At 47.8% G+C, this 16,751-nt stretch overlaps 2 protein-coding genes across 2 annotated transcripts; both read right to left on the bottom strand.

Annotated features, from left to right (window-relative positions):
• Nucleotides 1-7,161: 7,161 nt before the first annotated feature.
• Nucleotides 7,162-8,514, bottom strand: LAJ45_03563 (uncharacterized protein; the record flags this gene model as incomplete). Its single annotated transcript, XM_046113148.1, has 2 exons — nt 7,162-7,714; nt 7,808-8,514. 2 exons carry the CDS (start codon nt 8,512-8,514, stop codon nt 7,162-7,164), a joined length of 1,260 nt encoding a protein of 419 aa, XP_045973441.1.
• Nucleotides 8,515-11,944: 3,430 nt separating this feature from the next.
• Nucleotides 11,945-12,352, bottom strand: LAJ45_03564 (uncharacterized protein; the record flags this gene model as incomplete). The annotated part of the gene is made up of 1 exon (XM_046113149.1): nt 11,945-12,352. One exon carries the CDS (start codon nt 12,350-12,352, stop codon nt 11,945-11,947), a length of 408 nt encoding a protein of 135 aa, XP_045973442.1.
• Between the last annotated feature and the right edge of the window lie 4,399 nt (nt 12,353-16,751).

Genomic DNA, 16,751 nt, shown 5'->3' on the forward strand with positions numbered 1-16,751 from the left:
GGTGGTGGCTGTTGAAGTCTCCCATGACGAGGCAGTTTTGGATGGTGGTTATTTGTCGGGAGATTTCTGCGAAGGGTCCGCTCCGCCCTGGTGAGTATATGTTGAGGATTTGTGTTTTTTGTTTTGGATTTCCACCGTGACGGAGACGATGAAGTTATTATGGGTGTAATGGTGTTTTGGTTTTAGATTGGCGTGTTTTCTGATGTATGTAGCGGCTTTCGTGCCTTTGTTGCTGGCTGTGAATAGATAAAAGAGAGGGGATTCCGGTGGGTGGCCGTCTTTATTGTTCCATGGTTCTTGTAACAAAAGGAAGAGTATGTTGTGGTCCTGTTCTGCTTCCTCCACTACTGACTTTGTTGTGAGCTCATTTTTCGCGCAGTTCAGTTGCTGTGCGATAGCCGTTGTCCTTTTGTTGTAACTCATTGGGAGTTGTCCATGGCTGCATCTTCTTGTGGGTGGTCTTGTGCCGGGATGACTATGGGAATTGGTAGCGGGCTTGGGTTAGTGTCTGGTCCGAGTCTGTTTGTGATTCGGACTTTGGTTCGTTCTGGGCAGTTGGCGTCTGTTGCTTTGTGGGGGACTTGCAGTGATAGCATCGGATAGGTGTGTGTGAGCATCTGAGACCTCCGGCGAATTCTGTGCATGGGTGGTCTTTAGTTTGGTGTTCCTCGGCACAGTGTCCTCATCTTCCGCTGTTGGAGCAGCGTTCCTGTCTATGGCCGTATTCAAGGCATTTGGCGCACTGGGTCTCTGGATTTGCTGGGAGGTAACTGTCGATTTTGCAGTTCCTGTCGAAGAGGGTAAGGTATCGGAGGCCGAGGTTTTCTTTGGTGAATTGTCCAGGGAGGGCAATGATCATGGAAGAGTGTGACTTTCCGATTCGGGCTTCTGGTTTTGATAGCCATCTCGGGATTTGTGCCAGTTCAAAGGTGTTGCCGTAGTTGTTTCTAATTTCCGATGCTAGACATTGTCCTGCGTCGAAAGCTTCGCCTATAGAGGTGGGGATGCCATGGAGAATGAATTTTGACCATCTGGAGTTAATTCGGATGTCGACGAAGGGTACCTTTAGTTCGTTCAAGGCAGTTTCGATTTCCTTTTTGTATTCAAGGACCTTTGTTGCTGGGGTTGCGAACTTTGATTCCAGGATTATGTTATTCTTGGTTGTTTTCCGGGCGGCGATTAGTTGGCAATCGGGGTCCTGGATTTTTGCATTGATCTTGGCTCTGATGTCCGATGGGGTGACTAGGAGTTCCTTATTGGTTTCGATCACGATTTCCCGGTTGAGTTTGGTGATTTCCGGTTTGAACAGGGGGTCTGCTTTGGGTTTGGTTTTCCTCTTGTTCGTGACAGTCGTGAATTCGGGGTTTGTGTTTCCTGCCGCAGCGGACGCGTAGGATTTTGGTGCCGGTGGAGCCAGTGTTTCCTTAGCCTTCCCTTTTGGCTGTTGGGCATGGTTAGAGTGGTTGGGGTGGTTGGGGTTGTTGGCGGGTGTGGTGTGGGCGGGTGTGGTATGGGCGGTGATGGTGGCAGCAGCGACGGCGGCGATTGCACCAGTTCTTCCTTCAGTGATTGCTTGGTTGCTGGGCCTGTTGACAGAGAGATTGGTGAGCTGTTGTTGAAGGCGGTGGAGTTTTTCCGATGTTTTGTCCTGGTTTTTTGTCATTTCAAACATTTGTTTGGCCAGGACGTCGACGGTGTGTTTGAGCGAATCGTTTTGGGTGGATAGGACTCCAATGGTGGCTTTTAGGTCCCTGTTGATTTGTTCGGTCGTTTGGTTGAGGGGTTCAAGTGCTACGGTGAGGGCGTTTCTAACCACCCAAGAAATGTAGTTCAAGTCCATTCTGGCGTGGGTTTCTTCGGGAACGATGCTGGGGTGGATGTAGTCGTATTTTGGGGCGTATGGTTCGTTATATTGAGTGTGTTCGGCGAAGATGGAGAAAGGTTCGTTACCGAGTTGGGTCTGTTCTACTGTAGTGGATTGTGTTTGCTGGGTCGATTGGGTGTCGGGGAAGCGGGGGGGTGCCGGGGTTCCTGGAGGGGGGGCCCCTGCGAACCAGGAGCTCAACGAGGCTTGCTGGGACATCACTGATGTTCCGGATCGGATTGGGTTAGGAAAGACTTCTGATAGAGTCCTCTTTCTGCCCGCAATGTTTGGTGGGTTGGGTGGGCTTGGTGAGGCCAGGTTGTTGTTTTTCGCTACGGTCGCGAGGGTTAAGCGAGGGTTGAGGGGTGAGGAGATCACAACTCAGGGACTAGAGCGTGAATAACTTCGCGTACGAACAGATGTGCGATGAGATACCAATAGATTACGCGGTCTATTGACATACAGGATCGTGTTCGAGTAAAAGTTTTATCGGAATAGCAGGCCAAAAGTTTGTTGTTCGAAAGTTTTGGTTTTGCGAGGAGTACAGAAGACGTTGCGTAAGGAAAGAAGAAGAGAAAGGAAAACAGGAACGAGGCGAGGGAGAGCCCTCTAATATACCCAAGGAAATCCTACGATGACTAATCCAAAGTGACTCACACCGCGCAACCGAACAGAAATACATAGAACACGATGGAAACCTCCTGACTAATCCAACTCAGCGTAACCTAACGACTCCGTCAACCGATCCATGAAACTATGCCTGGGAAGTCTACAATAAGTGAAAGCTCTACAGCAACGATTAAGCTTACACTTGAGCGGCAGCTCTTTCATGCGGGCTCCAGTTGTGTGGCAACTAAGGCTACAGGTATTACAAAGGCTTTGACTAAGGGTGGTTGACTTCGGAAACGGAAGCACTCGCTGACACTTAGAGAGAAGCGGGGTAACGATGGTATTGCTTCCCTTCCGCTAGACGGCAGCACCGGAACTTAGTAAGGAAGTAGGAGCAGAGAATAGAGTCCTTTGGACTATAAGTACTCAGGATCATTCCTGCCCGACTCTCCTGATCCTCATCTTCATCAATCGGTAGCAAAGCCTTTAAAGATTATTGAGTTCCAGCGATAGTATTTTTGAATAAATCTGTACCTGATTTCTATTTTGCACGGCCACATCTTTCTATCGGATTCTAGTGGTATGTGGAAAGACTGTCTCCGTTACAGTCCCCTACTACAGATTAATCTACCAGTCTTTAAAACTACCTTCTGTACCCTGCAGCACACTATCTAACTATGATCCTGTTGAGATGAACCTATACATACTTTATTAAAATCTCATCTCTTATTCTTTTCAACTTGAATAATTATATATACGGCTAACAGGTAATAATCTGATTGAATCCTGTTTTGAATACCGAAAAGAGATAGGAAAACCTTTTGTATATAGTCTTGAATGTTCTCAATAAATATACCAAAGTTTCTTCAAAACCTATTGTGATAATCTGATTTAGAAAATATTTGTCAAAGATAAACCTCATATATTACCATCGATAAATAAACACTGGCAAATCTTTTGATAGGCTTATTTGTTTCTATTTGAAGAATATTGTTATTTGAACAAAGGTTTATATAGTTTGGGAGTTTTGTTGACATTTTTGGGAAAATGATCTTTCCTGTTTTTGGTTATTCAACCATGTAGGTGTATCCATGCTTAATAGGGAAACTAGTTTTCCTTTGAATTTAAGGGTTTTTTGACCAAACAGTCCTAACTTAACCCTGATGAAATTTTGAACCTAGTCTTTTGCCCTCTGAGAAATGGGGGTTGCAACTATGGAGGCAATCCTTTTAGGATAACATCCCCCAAAGTGCTATCTCAGCTCACTGGTCTGACTCTTCAGCCTGTTGTTTAAGTTTTGCTTTTGTTTTGGTCACAAAAAAAGTACTGGACCATTTTCTAGTCTTCATTTTCAAGAATGAGTGGCGAACATGTCGCTGTGACTGAGTGGTGTTGTGCATGGTGAGGAAGACTGTGAAGAAAGGGAGAAAGTTAGTCTTTTATAGTGCGAATTTTCCCCGCCACCCGTTTTCTATGTTGGCGCAAGCATACCTTTTTGAAACAATAGGGGATGGAGCTAGGGCTCAGAGGGTTTGGAGTCGAGCAGCGTTGTTACGAATTGGGTTCCGAGGGTCAGGAAGCCTCTTCCATCCGATGTGTAACACACGTATACCAACCCTGATCCGCCCCCGCTAGCTCACCTTACGGTCTGACCTCGCCGCGCTCCCGTGTTGACATGCTAAACTAACCCTAATGTCATTTGCGAAGTCACCTATGAATGAGGCACCGACTCTGTTGCAACGAATGGGCACCGTCATGTAGTACCTCTCACGAATCCTACCAATTACACCGCCTTAATCCCGCTGTCAACGATTCTCGAAGGGTGTTGCAACCCTTTCTCTTTCTGAATGCATCTCTTTCCGTTGTCTACCTGAATCTCTTACCGCATTCTCTTACACTCGCTCGAAGCTTGGTCACTGACTCACGACCATCATTTGATTAGCGCGCTCGTCACCCAACGCTGGGAGGACAACTAAACCTAAGTAGCCCTAGGTAACCCTAGATAACTCCTTGATAACGGCACATAACGCTAGGTAACACGACACGATCTCACGTTCCCCAAAGCCATGGATTGCACCAACGAACCTTTTTCAACTTCCTGACCCTCAGCGTAGTTGCGAGACACTGACGTATAGCAAGTACCTACCTGGCACCTTGTCCAAACTAAGCACGTTGATCTCACTAGGCGGGAGAGTATATATGTGGTGACGAGTTAGCCGCACTTAGAAGTTTCAAAGAGTGGTTTTGTTGAAATAGCGGATAGTGTTGGGCACGAGCCTGTTCGAGACGAGCTTGAGTTAGAGCTCGAGTTGGCTCGGATTGTGCAAACGAAGGCTTGGGATGTTCGAGCTCATGAGTATGGCTCGAGCCTAGGCTCGAGCTCCAATTAAAGAGCTACAAATGGTCATCTCGAGATAAGTTTCACTTTTAAGAACGAACTCAAGGGGTTTATCTTCGTTATATTTTCAAATTTTGCCATTACTGATTGTCCAAAAAGGTCGAGCCTAAGCTCGAGTCTTTCTAATACTAGTTCGAGCTGGCTTGCGCTCGTAAGGAGGAGAGCTTGAGGTGTTCGAGCCCAAAGCCCGGCCCGCGCCCAACACTAAATAGCGGATTCTACAGTAACTGAGGTTAATAGCTACATGATACGGTACTTTAACAATTGCACGGGCTTACAATGGCACTGACCTCTGTTATGGCGGAGCTCGAAATCGGCATATTTCTTCTGCTTGTGAACAAGTGAAACAGGTGGCTAATATATTACCCGCTTATGCCTTTGGCATGGATTGAAATCAGAGAAGTTGTGTTAGTTCACGATAATCATGCTCACACATAGCAAGTATTCTGCGTTACCTTGAGAAGATGTGGGATGCGAGGACCTTCCAGCACAGTTTCATATCTCGACAGCTACCTCATTCCACCATGTTATCTTGTGTGCGGGGGCAACCCTTCATGTCCTATACATCCCACTATGGCACCCAGTGTTTGGGCGGAACCAGATGTCACACGTAGTTTGGTAATATCTATCTGATGGTTCTGAAGGTCCTAGACATGGTTCCCTGGGTTGAGACGGTGGACAGGAGATTAAAATGTCAATTCTTTAACATGGGGTTAACCCCTCGTATCAACCTATTATTGTCACGAATGACCCCTTTCCTCCCCCTGTCTAATTATCGCGGTGAAGATTGAAGATTGAAGATTTGAAGAATGATGCCTTAGAGTCGGACTATTTTCCTATTAACATTAACATTAAGACATATGTAGTAAACCCATCCTAATGAGATCGCTCCCTTGATCGATCGAAACGCAACCGCCCACGGAACCGTTCATTTGTTTACGATATAACCCTTATTTACACTCGAACCATTGACAGTACCTGAGAACAGCACTAGTAATAACAGCACGAGAGAACGAAATAAAACACATGAAAACGGAAGGAACAACGAGCTAGGTTGAAGAAGCAATGGTATTAGAGAGGTAGGGTTGGTGTGTGACTCCTTGGGCGTTTACACGAGAGTGAGGTGTTAGTTGTTGTGATGACCTCACCGTGGATTAATCTAAGGGGGACATTACTTCACTTTTGGGAAGGTAGGGAGACAAAGAGTTCTCTTTTATTGACTGAATTATGTATCTAGTTACCAGGTGCCGATATATTATAGAATTTAAATTGTAATCTTACTGTTGAACATTTGACTCAGAGAGGGGTAGAATCTCAAATCATCTAGGAACGAGAGGTTTTACTAAACGGAGTCGATAGGTAGAAATTTCGAAGAAATGAGTGTGGTAATGAAAGGAGAGTTCCTGTTAACATATTTAGGAGAATTGTCTATAGAAAGGGATAGCTACTTCTACATACATGTGATTTATCAAAAAAACGTCGCAAGGTTATTAATTTGGACAGGAAAAATCTACTAATTCAGCAACTCGCGGGCAGGAAAAGGACTACCCCCAGTATACTTTACCGAGTTACAATAAATTCTCAGACTAAATGCTATACCGACTTTCTACTGCAGCTGTCCATTCTTATTAGTTCCACCTGTTCCACCTATCTCCACCTGTTTCATTTGTTAGTTCACTTCATTTCACGCGAGATGGAGAGCACAGTGGACGGTTGTTTTTGAGGCTAAAATGCCCATTTTCTCTTCATTTCATATCTTATCCGCGCCCCATTTAGGCTTGTAACTGGGGAAAACTTCCAAAACCCAGCTCGCGCGGAACACCTAGCTAGGAGGCTGGGGAACAGCGGATCCCCAGTCTCGATAAAAGTTTCGCTATTAAATTAGAATGACTACAAGAAAATAGGGAAGCGCATTGTAATGGCGAGAAGGGCATCCCATTCGGATCTACTGGACAGCCCAAAGGCTATCTTTCAAAAAGAACTCGCTGCTTTCATCTCGTCGTCAGTGCCAAAGAAAACTATTCTATATATAATAAAAGAGGAAGAAAATGTTCGACGAGAAGGGCATCCCATTCGGACCTACTGGACAACCCAAGGGTTATCTTTCAAAAAGAACTCGCTGCTTTCATCTCGTCGACCATGTATTGCCAAAGAAAACTATTCTATGATAAAAGAGGAAGTAAATTCGTTTCGTAATAAAATCATTGCCAAAGAAATGTCAGTCAATAGTAAAACAGTTCCATAATCATTTCCAGCGAAGAGAGTTCTAGCCAATGAAAAATCACTGATCTCAATCTTCTTGAATCTCAAGTCCCTGCAATTCCATCGAAAATCTCGCCCACATCTCGGCCGTAGCCCTCTGCATGTTGCTCTCCATTTCCGCCGAATTGGATCCTAATCCCTGCTGCTCCAAAGCCTTCACATAAGTATCCTTCGCCAAAAATCGGCACTTCTCATCACCGTTCCAGCTCTCGACCTGCCAAGCCTTGAAGTTGTCCTCATCTAAAATGTTGCAGTCGGCATTTTTTTCCAGCAGAATCTGGACCATGATGTGTTCGTGAAACTCGATCGCATAGTGCAAGGCAGTTCTGGCGTAGCAATCTTGCGCATTAAGATCAGTTCCAACCCATTCATTATTCGCATTGCGTTCGCACTCGGTGACACTGAGGATCATCGACCTATAGGCTTCGCCGATCGGGGTCATCTGGGGATTGAAAGTCGCGGTGTTCCTGCGGTTGCGGCTGCGATGAGGTCCATGTCTCGCGAGGTGGTGAAGAACAGTGCGCCCATCAAGATCAGTCGTATGAACATCCGCGCGGCGCGAGATCAATCTGTTCCAGATCCTAACAAAGTCAGCATGCCCATAATAGTTAGCAAAACCCCATTTCGAAAGCCAAGACAGAGGGAATGTTGAGTTCGCCTCATCGATACTATACTGGAACTTATCCTGAATATCTGCATCTCCATCGATGAGGAGATCAACCATGGGCCCGTTGAATGTAGTGATTGCGCACTCGATCAAGGGTGTGGTCAGATCCTCCCAGTGGTCGCTATCGACAAGATCGAGGAACTCAATCGCCATGTTCGTGTTCAGGAACAGGCAAGAGTAAGTGAATGCCTGCATGAACTGCCCCTCAGTGGCGTACTCTAGGAGATCATTGGCGGCATTCCAGCTGTCAATGTTGACAGTGGCCTTGAGAGCAGCAAGAATACTTTCGTGACCGGGAGTTAGATACTTACGTGCAAGGTTATAGACCACGCGCTCGTTCTCGACGATGAGCTTGACAATCGCGTAGGTCTCGGTGGGGAACTCCCAGGGGAGTGTCCTGGCATAGGTCGGCGGTGGAGGGAACCAGCAGGACATCTCGGCGTGGCCAGCATACTTAAGTCCATTCCTGAAGTTCTCACCGCCGAACTGGTTGAGAACCAGGAAGATGTTCTTGAGCTCGAACGACCGAATCGTCACATAGGCGGAGACGATGCTGTTCGTCCGCGGGATGAGGATCGAACGCAAGGACGCGGAGGTGTAGGCCAGAGTGGCCTGTTCCTCCACTTCGTCATCGTGCCCAGCGAGTTGTTGAATCACCTCCGTGGGGAGTGTGATGATGATGTTCCTAGGGGACATCTGAACTGAGGACTGCATAGCGAGGAGTCCGATCAGGCGTTGATTAAGCAGTTGACAAAGGCAAAGACGAGCAAGAGCCGATGAAGAATTAAGACAATGACTTTGAAGGATATCGAAGTCAGAGTACGCTTGGTGCTTAGAGGAGTGATGTGTAGAGGAAAGGGAGGAGAGGGGGAGGAAGGGGATATATATACTAGCCATCATTGGCCTTACGCGTCTTGGCATCACTGCCCGACGCATAGGGTTAGGGTATGGCGGCCAAATCACCGCATCAGCCGCGGGGGGGGGGACAGAGTGTTAACCCCGCGGGCGGGGAAACCTAGTCCTGGGCACTAAACCCTAACCCTGGGGGCGGCGAAATATCGGGCCTAGAGTCGGCTAAATCTAGCCAACTTCCTATCGGCAAACTTCCTATCGGCAAACTTCCTATCGGCAAACTTCCTATCGGCAAACTTCCTATCGGCAGCATCGAAGGAAACAGCTAGAAACGGATCTAGCTAACAAACAAGCCATTGATGGATGATTTTTCGATCTAGCCAGGGGTGCCATTATCAACTCCGAAGCGTGAGATCGAAAATCGAAGAAAAGGAGTGAAGGCACCACGAGAATCGCTACACTTCGAGCGCTAGTCACTAAATCCCTTGATAAAGGTCACAGAGTATCAGTTCAGTGCTATCGAAGAATGAGTCATCAAGCAACAAATCCATTATTCTTGTAATCAGATACCTTTTAGTCAAGTGAGAATCCATGACCGCAGTGCAGCCCTATTGCTACCCGAAACCATACCGAAGTTCGGATCTGAAGTAAATGAACCCGACCGTTGGTAGTGTGCAGAATCATGCAGAATACGGTAGAATATTCCTTTGTTTGCTAGAAATCGCCCTATTCCAAGCCGTTCTAGAACATTCGCTGCCTGTGAGGTATTTCCATTGGTTTCCAGTGTAATTTCACACAGTATCTATGTTTTGTCTGTCTCGCAACCAACACAGGTTGTTTATTTCTGTGTTTAAGGGTATTTCCTATCTCCGCAAGGCTCCTTGGTTTATTTGCAGAGTGCCTTTTGGCTTTTGATTCCGTGGTCCCAACACAACGTTTCAGATAAGGTGGTCAGGGGTCGTCGCGTCGTGCAGACATCTTCCTTTCTCTGAGTATATCAGTATATTTGTTCCTCAGAGCCACTCGCTGCAGGTATATAATCGGCGGGGAGATCAATCGGCCCTAACCCTAAAGTGTTTGTATACGTTGTTTTACAGATGACTCCCGTGTCCTTGGACACTGTACCCGAGCTGAAGGATCCACCGGCTAACGCAAAAGTCACGCGGAATGCGTCAGGAGCTAAACTCGATGGGCCACACCCCACAGCCCGATTGATGAAGAAACCTCGCCTCGAGAGGATCCAATCACGGCGGGCAGGTGCAGGGACGGAGCGCTACGGGGACATCGAAATGGTAGAAGGCAAAAATATAGTCTTGCTAGTACGAAGCGATGGCGTGATGTGTTACAGGAACTACGGAACACTGTTCTAGAGGCTTAGGACAGTGAGGAATACGAGTGACGGGTTGTGATGTGAAGGACGGTCGGGTAACGGAAGGACAAGCATAGAAAGGTATCGGGTAGTTTGGGGGCACGCGGTGTTACCACAGTAGTACTATACTACTATGACGGCACGCTTACTATTGGGTGTCTCACCCGAAATAGAATAGGAAGCGGGGCTTATGGCTGTAGGCTGTTCTACTTAGGGAAGTAGGTCTAGGATAATAGTATGGTACAGCCCGATGACTGGCAATTGCAAGGTTCATGGTTACATGTCGGAATTAGAATGGAGGACGGAACTATGCGGGGGCGCTTTTCTATCTGGGTTATCTTCGGGAGCATTATCTTATTCTATTATCGTTGTATCAGTTAGTATTAGAAAGCGGGCCTTGGCATAGGTTCCCACATGTATAAATAGGGCTGGATTCTGCGAAGACTTGAGGGTATCATCAACCACCAAGTCAAGGGAATCCGGTTTACAATATCATCAGTTTAAACGCTACAGAATTATCGCTTAGCACTGGCTATTTCCCCAAACATGATGGCGCGATGCTTTTACCTTGTTGCTATGTGGCCGGAGGCGGGCTTGCAAAGTTGTTCTCACCGGAGGGCCGGGGATCACCAACCCCAGGGGTCGGGCAACGGTGTTTAGATCCAGAGATAATATATAGGCCCTAAGCCAATCTAAACTAACCGAACAAGCGACATAGAAGGTTGTTTTCCCTCCCCTTCAGAGCAGCACTTGGCGCTAAACAGTTTCCCTGAACCCTAACCCATACAACAGTTACAAAAGTGTTACTCCCGGTTTTACCATGCTGCAAGAGGTGCTTAAAAGTATGAGCAGAGTACAATTCCGACGTAGTTGTTCTAGAGTATGTACAATATCAGCACGTTTCAATCCTAACACCATTATAAACACTACAGCCTAAGAGTGAAAGAGGGGGGGCGACGGAGAGGGCGTTAAACACTAGGTGAAGACCCTATACTTCAGTTCCGATCAAGAGACTAGGTTAGTGGGACTGTTTTTTCATGATATGGGGAAGTGGGGCTGTGGAATTCGTGGTATTTTGGCCGCAGACGGGGACATGCAATCACTTGAGATATCGTCGGGGGGTCAAGCGGCGGTGGCTTGGGCATCCTGTGAATTCAAATTTTACCCGTGGGGCCCAAGTATATCCGGAGGTCTTCCTCGCGTCTGAAACGATGTGGGATTCCGGAAAACACGCCCTAGAACAAGCGCTCTCAGTGTAATCTCCACCATTTTTGGGTGCGATTGCATGGGAGTTACTTACTCCATACGCTTATTTTGGTGTCTTTTTCTTTTGTCTCTGGCCATAATAAACCATAAATCGTGTTTGAGAGCAATACTTCGCCTATCAAGATCCGGTGAAGGCCCTGCTATTCCGGAACGATATATGTAGTTGTAGATGTCGATGTTTGGAGGGACACTTGTTCATGTAGAAGGTATTGAGTGTCACTAAAGCCACCCGGACGCTGGCACCTGTTGCAACAACACCTTGTGACGTGAAAACAAAGATCTCGACACTAACCTTTTTCACAACCACGAGAGAGAAGATAAAAGTCTCCATCTTTGTTTCTCTATGTCTCTGTTATTGTTGGTTGATATGAGAAAAATTGGTGTACTTTCAATATTTCGTTGGTGCACGCAATCTACACACTGGTTGTTGCCCGGATAGTTTTATTGATACTCCTTCAATAATATCTTGTCACACCTTACTCACGCCTCTATCTACCTACTTGAACACACTTTTTAACTACAAAAGTCACAGAGCACGGCAAGGAAAGAATAATATCACAAAGACATTTCTTTATTGGAAACCTAGCTAACTAAACTCATCTGACCGGATTATTGCTTGTCCCAATTACACCCCAATTTCCGGCCACCGAAGCAAAGCTAAGCTGCCGCAGTCCCGAATTCTTGCAGTTCTTGCGCAAACACACCTAAACGCTCCATGATATTTGCGTCATCCCGCTCTCTAGTGAACCACCCCGAGTTGCCCCACTCTTCCTCAGCCTTGAACGGTGTCTGAAGCTGCTCGAACGCCTTCTCCGACACAGTGCGTGCGAGGTCGACGTATAATTTGTCGCCATTCCAGTTCTTAAGCTCCCAGGCAAAGTTTCCGCCCTGGTCCTCGATGCTGCAATCGGCACCCTTTTCCAAGAGGATCTCGACCATGATCGGTTCGTGATGTTTGACGGCCCAATGGAGAGCTGTCTTGCCGAACATATCCTGATGATTAAAGTGCGCGCCAGTGAGGTTACCGTATCCGTCTTGTGCGCATTCGAGGACACTGCGGATCATGCTTCTGTTACAGGAACTACGGAACACTGTTCTAGAGACTTAGAACAATGAGGAATACGAGTGACGGGTTGTGATGCGAGGACGGTCGGGTAACGAAAGGACAAGCATAGAAAGGTATCGGGTAGTGTGGGGGCATGCGGTGTTACCACACTAGTACTATACTGTTATGACGGCACGCTTACTATTGGGTGTCTCACCCGGAATAGAATAGGAAGCGGGGCTTACGGCTGTAGGCTGTTCTACTCAGAGAAGTAGGTCTAGGATAATAGTATGGTACAGCCCGATGACTGGCAATTGCAAGGTTCATGGTTACGTGTCGGAATTAGAATGGAGGACGGAACTATGCGGGGGCGCTTTTCTATCTGGGTTATCTTCGGGAGCATTATCTTATTCTATTATCGTTGTGTCAGTTAGTATTAGAAAGCGGGCCTTGGCATAGGTTCCAACATGTATAAATAAGGCTTGATTCTCCGAAGACTTGAAGGTATCATCAACCATCAGTCGGGTGCAATCCGGTCGACAATATCACGTGAAAGGAACAAGCCTGAATGGCCAACCGAGTAAGGGTATTGTAACGAGGTAGCCGAAGATGATGAAAAGTCAGCACGGGGGTATTCATAGTGCGATGCAGATTTGCTGCTATCATCATACACTATTGGAATCACCGAGGACCTAAGAGAACTTTAAGAACAAAGATCAGGAGTTATTTTGTTAAACGCTTTTGCACTTTTTTGATGTGGGTAGCGGCATCAAATAGTCTCACTGTAAAAAGCATAATAATCAAACACTATATTGTACCTTATCCCTAACTTTTACTCTTTACCTATCGCATACACTACCAAAGTCTCGATAAGACAACTACTCGCTTAAACCAATACTCTGAGTATTTTGCTTAGTGGCGGATAGTCACCGTGCTCTCAGTAGAAGAATAAGCGCTTAGTCTATTAGAAAAGACCAAGGTACTATATGCACCCCCGAGTGGCAACAGCAGCCATCAACGACTACCTTTGCGCTACATCCTTCATCGTTCGAAGAGGAAGCGCCGAACATCTATACTGCGGATACCTTCACTACTCAGGTTTCTTCGCAGAAGCAGGAACCACCGCTACCTTCGAGGAATACGATCCCGAAATCCTCAACTACCCAGAACTCTTCCCAATCAAGATCACTCTCTCCCAACGGTCTTTCGGACGTGCTCATCCAGCCCCCTGGTTCATTACTCAACCCTGGTGCAGAAGGCATCCACAGCTCAAACTCGAGCAACTTAGCAATGTCAAGGGCTCATCAGCAACGGTCGGAGGAAGACTACAACATGGAGAGTTCAATCGCCTTGAGAGATCGAGGTATATTAGAGACCCAAGCGAAGAGGCGCCACAGGAAAGAGAGAGATGTGCCGATAGGCTCCCTCTTCACATCGACGAGGCAGGAAGAATCCTATGTGCAGGCGAGGAGGCGGCAGGTAGACCACCGGGAGTTCTCCCCATACGTCACCCCAATCAGAGAGAGATCCTCTACTCAGAGGCCCTCGGTGCCTCGGGTAATGGACGACGACGAGGATACCAACATGGACGTAGAGGAACGGCGGGTGGAGAACCCTTTTGGCGACCTTATTGGGCAAGAAGTCCAGCGACAAGGAGCCCCCGTGGTACAACAGCTCAGCCGCGGAATCGAGGAACTCAGCATGCACGTGCGGGATATCTCCATATTCAGGGAACTCACCCGGCAGCAGCAGGAGTATACCAACAAGATCGTCGAGGACCTCCACGCCAAGTTCGCTGGGGACAGAGCCGAACGCGACAATCAGCTCAACCAGGTCATGGCTCAGCTACGAGCGGAATCCACCGCCGCTACCAACAACCTCGGCCAAGTCCTTGGGCAGATCGTGGAAGCTACTAGGGCGCATCAGGAAAGGCAGGAGCGACAGGATCAGCGCATAAATGCGCTGACCAACTTCGTTCAGCAACTCCCGAAAGATGGCCCTGTGCAGATACCCGCGGAGGTTATGGCTGCCCTCGAGAGGATGGAACGGGACAGACAAGCTGCGATGGAAGACCAGTTCGCAGGTACTAAGAAGAACCTGGAGGAGATTATTGAGCAGATGCGGGTAGCAGCCAATAGAACGGCAGCAGCCCCCGAAGGCTCAGGAGGCGGAGGCGTAGTACCCCTCCAACCCCCTCAGAACCCCCTAGCAATTCCGGAGAGAGACCGGAAGGATCAGGGAGCCAACCCCCCGTACCCCCTCGCTCCGAGGCAAGGAGCCAGCAAAGTGGACAAGGAGGCAGGGGAGGCAATGGCAATAACGGCAACGGCGGAAACCACGCAAGACCACGAGGCCCATCCCCTCAGATTCATCCAGCTCCTCCGATTCAGAGGACGATCGTCGAGCACGCGAACGAAGACAGAGAAGACGGGAGGAGCGAAGACGCCGTAACAGGCAGCAAGAGGTAGATCTCATGCACCCCCCTGGCGCCACCCTGGGAGATACGCTAAAACAGGCAAAAATCCCCTTCTCCGGTAAAGCCGACGAAGACGTGCGACACTGGATCGACCAAATGGAAGTCTTAATTGAACTTCAGAGGAAAGTCCGGTGGGACGACCAAACCAAGATCCTGTGGGCATCCCTGGAACTTACCGGGAGTGCGGCAAAATTCTGGCGAAACTTCGTGGAGCGACTATCGGTAGACCCCAGCATCGGAACATGGGAAAATTTTAAAAACGAATTACGGATTCAGTACGGCAATCGAACAAGTCAAGAACAAGCCAAGCAGAAGATGGATAGGCTCCGTCAAACTGGCATGATCGATGACTACATCAACGAGATGCAGAATCTGGAATGGGACGCGAAGGTCGGACCCATCGTAATGAAATCCATGATCCTAACAGGAATAAACTCCTCGCTGGAACAACGCCTCTCGAACGCGATCGAGGAACCAGAGGATTTCGCGGAATGGCTAGCCTGGGTTAGGAAGGTCGGACGAAAGGATCACGAGGTTAAGGCCCGGAAAGAAATCTTACGTGGCAAAGATGTCGTGAAATCTCATGAGGAGAAGTCGGAACGGCGAAAATCGCGCAACCCCGCACCTCGGAAAACTTTCTCCGTGCCAGCGCACAACTCCAAGGCCTCGGATGACTTAGGTGTCACCAAGGACGAAAAGGAGAAGTGGCAAAAGGAAGGAAAGTGTTTCCGTTGTGGTAGAGATAACCACTTCGCGAAAGATTGCGTGGCGACGAGTAAGGTCAGGTTAACCGACCTGAAGAGGAAACGGTATCCTTCCGGAGGAAAGGACCACGGAAGGGAGGGTGAAAAGAAGCGGAAATTGGGCCCCCAGAATGAGGCGTTTAGGGCAAGGATTACAACTTTGGAGGATCAAAATTGATTGGGTATTTCTATTTTTTCGGTATCTCATGTTACGTTACGGGTTTCCTTCTACTTTGGGCTATGGAAACAAGGGTTTTATGTATTACGGTTATTTTTATGGGTTGGCCACGAGATTTTCTATATTTGTTTTGTTATACGCGCGGAAATTCAATTCTCTTTACACACACTCTGAGGATGGGGTTACACCCCGAAACGCCTGGTGCGTAAGTGTTGTACCATGATCTTCATCAAAACACTCGAACTCTCTATATAAACCCCCTCACCCCGCGCTCAACGAAGAGAAAACCATCGAAAACCACACACAGAACCAATACAAACCCTTTATTAGACCAACATACAAACATGTCTTCCAACACACAAGAAACTCGTCTCGAGATCGAGATCTCTTGGAACCACCCAGCAACTAGTACCAAACATGTCGCAACAGTCAACGCACTCTTGGACAGTGGCACAGAGGACTGGATCATGTCCTGGAACTGCATCTACCGTGCGAAAATACCTACTCAACCTCGACCAAAGCCTCTCATCATCAGACAGGCCGATGGTACCCCTATGCCCAACTCCGGCACTCACACCACCCAACCTCTTTCCCTCCGCATCGGCAACCACCTAGATAGGGCTATCACCTGTGAGGTTGGCTCGTTCGCAGGAGAGGACCTCGTCATACCACATCGATGGCTCAAGGAGCATCAACCAACCATCCATTGGGGACGCAACAGTGTTAGCTTCCATAGTAACAACTGTATAGTCAATGGATGTTTCGTATCAGTCGAGGACATATACGATCAAGACCCAGAAGAGCTGGTCATCAGGCTGTTGAGGGCGTCACCCAAGAAGCAGACGACGATCGAGCAACACCCCTTTTGGGCAAGAGCATCGGTAAACGAGGCTCTCGTTAGTGCTATACCGGTGGAGTTTCAGGAATACGCCGACGTGTTCTCCAAGGAAGGAGCCGCTCGACTACCTGACCACTCTGAATGGGATCATACCATTCCTCTTATGGAAGGAAAGCAGCCGCCG

The sequence above is a fragment of the Morchella importuna genome (assembly GCF_003444635.1).
Source record: "Morchella importuna strain M04M26 chromosome Unknown Morimp01GS008, whole genome shotgun sequence".
NCBI classification, from domain to species: Eukaryota; Fungi; Ascomycota; class Pezizomycetes; order Pezizales; family Morchellaceae; genus Morchella; species Morchella importuna.